This window comes from Aethalodelphis obliquidens, unplaced genomic scaffold (genome assembly GCF_003676395.1).
Source record: "Aethalodelphis obliquidens isolate GAN/ISIS:26980383/991018 unplaced genomic scaffold, ASM367639v1 scaffold4, whole genome shotgun sequence".
In the NCBI taxonomy this organism is placed as follows: domain Eukaryota; kingdom Metazoa; phylum Chordata; class Mammalia; order Artiodactyla; family Delphinidae; genus Aethalodelphis; species Aethalodelphis obliquidens.
This window is the reverse complement of record NW_020837948.1, coordinates 11,494,527-11,500,526: the sequence shown is the minus strand read 5'-3', so window position 1 is coordinate 11,500,526 and position 6,000 is coordinate 11,494,527. Positions and strand designations below refer to the sequence as shown.

At 41.5% G+C, this 6,000-nt stretch overlaps 1 protein-coding gene across 1 annotated transcript in view; it reads right to left on the bottom strand.

Moving 5' to 3' along the window:
* Positions 1 to 1,503: 1,503 nt before the first annotated feature.
* FBN2 (fibrillin 2) overlaps positions 1,504 to 6,000 on the bottom strand; it is a 240,178-nt gene continuing 235,681 nt past the window's right edge. Inside the window, exons 64-65 of the mRNA XM_027098697.1 lie at positions 5,253 to 5,424; positions 1,504 to 3,394 (exon numbers count right to left, since the gene is read on the bottom strand). Of these exons, the coding sequence (XP_026954498.1) occupies positions 3,020 to 3,394; positions 5,253 to 5,424 (547 nt within the window). The 3' untranslated portion in view covers positions 1,504 to 3,019. The remainder of the gene's footprint in view (positions 3,395 to 5,252; positions 5,425 to 6,000) is intronic.

Sequence of the window (6,000 nt, the reverse complement as noted above, 5' to 3'; positions counted from 1 at the left end):
CGGACGCGCAGGCTCAGCGGCCATGGCTCACGGGCCCAGCCGCTCCGCGGCATGTGGGATCTTCCCAGACCGGGGCACGAACCCGTCCCCCCTGCATCGGCAGGCGGACTCTCAACCACTTCACCACCAGGGAAGCCCCAGGCCTAAATTTTTAAAAGCTCCAAATCTAAATGCTAGTGGAAAAGGAATTCATGTCAGCTGAAGACCAAATTATTGCTTATTATTTTACTATTACATGTACCTGCTGGACTTGGTTTATATGTCTGGGCTTACATTATTAATTTAGTCTTGTGTGAAGTTTTCTGTAAGTTCGCCAAGGTAATTTCTGAGGGGACAGTTAATGAGAAAGACAAAATGGTACAGGATCTATCATTAGCATTTAGTTACCAGAGAGGCACAAACTAATCACAGCTGTGTCAGTGCTCACAATAACGGAGTTGCAATAAAGCTATCAGACGTGCCCAGAAAGGTTCTTCCTGGAAGGAGCATCTTGAAGTAGTCATTTCCTTCTAGTACATTCTTCTGTGTAAAGCACCTAATGATTTTTTTTTTTCTCTTCTGTGTAAAGCACCTAATGGTGTGGATTCTCAACTTCCTCCAGAGCAGGTTAAAGCTAAACTAAGAGTGCTGTTGCTCAACTTTCAGAGTCAAGTTTGGTTCCAGGTAATTTCATATTACAGCACTCACGCTGTACCAGTAACAGATGCCAGATGAAACTGAAGACGCATGTTAAGTTTTAAAGGATGCCTCAAGGCAAATACTTCCCTTATTCCATGCAGCTAATTTCTGGTTGGCTAAGAACAGCATTAAGATCAGTCATAATATTTCCTTGTTTTCTTATTCCTTGGATGAAAAATTTCAGCACACACATTCTCAAACTTTGTGTGGAATTAACTTCAGAGACGTGTCTGTTCTCATTTCAGCTGTGTATCAGAAGAGAGTCCCTGTTCAACGACTTCTCCTATCTATACACTTGTCCTGTGAGGACAGTGTACAACACTGCAAGAGACAGGAAGCTCTCTTCCTGTTATTTTTGGTGAAGGTGCCATTTGGCCCGGGGTATGCCTGCTGCATACTTTTGACTAAAAACTCAAGTTCAGAAAAACCCTAAGAAGGAAGACTCTTTAAGAGAATGTTTCACTTCCTCACAGGTGTTTTAGGGTGCTTTAACACAATGGCACCCAAACCACAGGTGAGGATGAAGTGAAGAGATTCTGAGGTCTCTAGGAAGATGGGTCCTTGGAGGCTTAGAGTCTACGCAGAAGTGAACAACCAACTGCCTTGACTATGTCCTTCAATTTGGATATGACCTTATATTGTAATTGTCAGTTGAACACTCCTGCCTAATTTGTGTCACAGACTTGACAGCAGTCGCTTGTTTTCTTGTAAATGTGCCTGGCTTTCCTTCTGGTACTTTCATACAGGTCCCTGTAAGCAAAGCCCCCAGCCCCTCCCACAAACAAAACAGGGATTGTAGTCCCATAAAACTCTCAGTCGGAAAGCTACCCCAAAATAAGCTTTATTGCAAGAAATGTGTCATATTTGATACACAGACCTATGAAAACAAACAAAACCAAAAGCCATAAGTTTTTCCTCATAAACACTTGATTACAAATTTACACTGTTTGTTTTTTTAGTTATTAGAAAACAAAACAAAGTCCCAAACTGGATCTAACTGGTGACTAATCTTTGGTCAGCACAGGTGTGAGAGGAACAACCCAGAGCCTGCATGTGCTTTGGCCATTTCACATATGAGGTTTGGTCACTGGTCCAGGGACAGGTTCTTGGGTTGAGAAGAACGTGGGGACTTACTCTTATTAGCACATCCTGGTACAATATCTTTTTAAATGACTAAAGCAAACTAAACATCAATTCATTGTACAAACATCTTTCATACACAATAGGCTATGATAAAACGAGACATATGGTGTATAACTACAGTATTAATGAAAATTCTAAAAAAATTGGATTTAAAAAAAAAACAACATATATTCCTTGGCTGTACTGCATGATTTGTTTGCACATATGGCAATCCTGAAATAGCTTGAACATAATAAATGCACCATTAATCTAAGACAGCACCAAACACTACAGAACGCCAGGTGTTCCTTTCCGAAGGAACAGCAGTTCTTCAGCTGCCTACAGTACCACAAGTATGCAGCACGCCCTGGGTAAGAATGAGGTGTTGTGGGTAGCACATGTGCTTCCTTGAGGTTATGAGAAGGAAATACAGTACGGTTTGGCCTGCAACGCTACTGGTCTCACAAGCAGTCAAGGTATTTTGCTACAGTGGTTGTGTGCTTCATCTTCTGTTGCCTGGTGTGTCTGGTGATGTGAAATATCATCACAATGAGCTGCTCTGGCTTTGATCTCCTTTATAAAGGATCTAATGACACATTGATTACACTGCCCGTTCAGCTCTGTGAGGCTTCCTTTAAAATAATCAGATGTGTACCAGTTGGATGACTGGCAGAAAACCAACGGAAACACCTCTTGAATCTACTGAATTTTTTAAAAAGCACCTCTAAAAGAAATAGCTCAAATTTATAAATCTAAAGAAAAACAAGTGAGTTTCCCTTTTTGTTTACATAGTTTGTTCATTTCTCCATATATTACTGCATTAAAAATAAATAAACATCTATATTTTTTTTAATTAGCAACTATAGCAAAATACCCAAAGTGTTACAGACTGCTAACAGGAAAAAAAAGCTCACATTATTTTTGTGCATTTAGTGCCATATGCTGATCTCTTGAATATTTAGGTTTTTTTTTTTTAATATATTTTAAAGTGAAGTTATATAGAAAATACAGTAACCACGGTTGCCTCTGTACTCAAATCTTTGGCCACACCAGAGTCTAATTATCACTCCCTGTGAGGGTCAACATTCTAAAGTCTGAGACAGGGAGGAAAGAAATAAAAGTCTTTTTTTTTCCTCTTTAAAATTAGTCATTGATTTCTCAGAGGCTTCTGAAGGCTGGCTGTGCAGGGATTTGAGCCTGGAACAAAGTCTGCAAGGGGTTAATAGAGTTGAATCTGCAGCCTCATTCTGAGAGCCTCCCCGAGCTCCCCTAGGAGGTAGTCGTCCTCATTGCTGTCTTCCAGTTTCTTAAGCTCCTTTTTCTTGTAGAGAGGGATGCTAGTGACTTCCAGTGTGTATGTGCCAGGCACGAGCTTCCTCTTGGCCGTGTGCAAGTAGCTGAGCCCATTCCTTTGGTGGATGCGGAAGATGCCATCGTCATTCCCTTGGGAGATGACATAGCGGATGTGGTTGTTGAGTGGCTCAATGGCGGGCATGAGTTCTAGGATGTGCTCCTTAGAGCCAAGGCCGGAAAGGTTGAACTTCATTTTCATGGGGCTGTCCATGTCGACACTCTCCAGGCTGATCTGTTCAACCTGGAGAAAGAGCAGGAAACGATGTGGGAAGACCTTCAACAGCACAGGTAGATGACTCGAAAGGAGCCTGTTGTCGGGGTGCAGCCACAAGGACGATGTATCTCTGCCCCTCTGCACTCTGCTTGTAACTTACTGTCAGCTGGGAGAAAAGGTCAATTCCACAGAGTATGCCCTGTAAATCTTTACGACTTCTCACTCAGCCTTATCCAGGTAAAGTTTCAGTTCTGGGCCTATGGGGAGCACTCACATTTCAAGTTTTTTTTGTTGAGTTTATGGAATATCATGCTTATTAATACTAAACAAGAGACAATTTAGGAAATGACTGTAATTTTTTTTTTTTTTTCTGGAGTTAAAACGAGAAGTGCAGCTGTTATCTAACAGCAGGGACTGTCCCCAGAGGGCTCTTCACTCTGAAGGCCCAGGTTGATTTTATGGTCACAAACCGTGAGTGAGTGTCTTTGCTGGGAGCTGTTAGTGCAGAGGGAGGGAACTGCAGAGTCGTCAGGGCTCAGGTTTGAACCAGCTTTGGTAAAAAGCCAATGGGGCATGGCCCAGATGAACCAAGTCTCCCTCAGTCAGCAGTATGGGAGGTTTAGGAATGCTATTTCAGTAAGACAGGCAAAAAAAAAAAAAAAAAAAAAAAATCAATGCATTGAGTGGGTGCCTGCCAAAAACTTGAGAAAAGTGGTGCAGAAGTGCCCCCATCAGTGTGCAGACAAAATCCTGTCCCCAGAACTACGATGGGAAGGTTTTATGAGCAGAATTTCTGGATTTGTAGTTTGGGATACTTGATGAATATCTCAGTTGCCATATTTAAATATCAGTTAGACACCTCAGTCTCCGCAAGGTAAATGTAATGCTGGCCTATTTATTATTATAAAATAGAACCAGAGACTTTTTGGCTAGCGAAGTCTATCTAGTCTTACAAATAAGTTTCTGAGGCCCAGAAAACTGAAACAAATTGCCCAATTCACACAGCCAGTGAGTTGAAGACTAGGTTTTTTGATGGGGAATTCTGCAGTAACACTAACTGACAAGGATGGTACTCTCCCTGATGTCTGGGGGAAAACATCTCCAGATACTGGGTACTATTCGGAGAACATGTACGATGCTTATGCCAGGCACCATTCCAGGAGCTTCACAGTAATCACTCAATCTTCTTGTCAGCCTTCAGAGGTAATTATTTTTATTCCCATTTCACAGGTGAAGAAATTGAGGTAGAGAGAGGTTAAGTAAAATGGCCCATGTAACATGGGTAGTAAGTAGGGAGGATCAGGGAACATATTCAAAATCATGAAGTCTGTGGCCTGCCCCTTTAACCACTCTGCTAACTACTATGAACAGCAAAGACATAGCAGCAGCAGGCAATTCAGATCTTCAGCTCCTTACAAAATACAAGTTATGTGGAGATAAACTCTTTATGGGAGGAACACCTGTCTTATAAATATTACAATATAAGACCAAGTTGGCTTACCTACTGAAAATTAAAATCAGCCCAGTACATTACATATGTATACAACAGAACTGGACAGATTCAAAATAATTTTGGTTTTTGAATCATTTCAAAATAGCTATTTCCTAGAAGCCCATATTATTGCCTTCTGGCACAAATCAAAAAATGAAAACATACGATCTGAAACTGTGAATCTTAAAGTCCCCCAGTCCTTGTGTTTTGAGCTAAAAATGCCTCTAATTTTAATTTACTTGTCTCTGCCATAGTGTGTCCATGAATTTAGCCAATAAATTTCATGACAGTTTTAGCTTCACTGAGGCTGAAACCTACATAAAAGTTTACTGCAAAATATACGTGACTCCATATGGATAAAATCTGGTGACAAAACAAAGTGAGGTTACTCACAGCAGTGGGTTTGGGTTCATAAACACTTCTCTTCTGTCTGCTGTCTTTCTTAGAGTAGCCATTGATTTTGCACTCATAGCATGCTTCCGGGGACAGAGCGTTCTCTTCATCCACTTCTGCATCCATTGACAGGTACTGCCCTTTGTTAAATCCCATTCCTGAGACACAGTGGCTATTTGCAATAGGATGCAAGGTGATGTTAGACTTCATTATAATGTTGACTACTGTTTTCCAGAGGTAGAGCAGAGATTTTTCCAAAATAAGAAACCCACAAAGCAAACCCTAAGATCATAAATATAAAAACCTAATAGTCTTGGTAACTCTTTTCTTCAACACTTAATACATGAGAGTCTCCTTTATTCTGAACAGCAAAATTCTTCTAAGAGTGAGCCCCAAGTTTCCCCAATTTTCTATCCTAATTAGACTGAAGCACTATGAGTAGTTAAATCAAGAAGATAAAAATTAAGTATGAATTTCCAAAGAGACTGCCAGAAGTTCTTTTTTTTTTTTTGCAGTACGTGGGCCTCTCACTGTTGTGGCTTCTCCTGTCGTGGAGCACAGGCTCTGGACGCGCAGGCTCAGTGGCCATGCCTTATGGGCCTAGCCGCTTCACGGCATGTGGGATCTTCCCGGACCAGGGCACGAACCCGTGGTCCCCTGCATCGGCAGGCAGACTCTCAACCACTGCGCCACCAGGGAAGCCCCAGAAGTTCTTTTGATTCAAAAGCCTGAAGCCTATGTTTTCTGC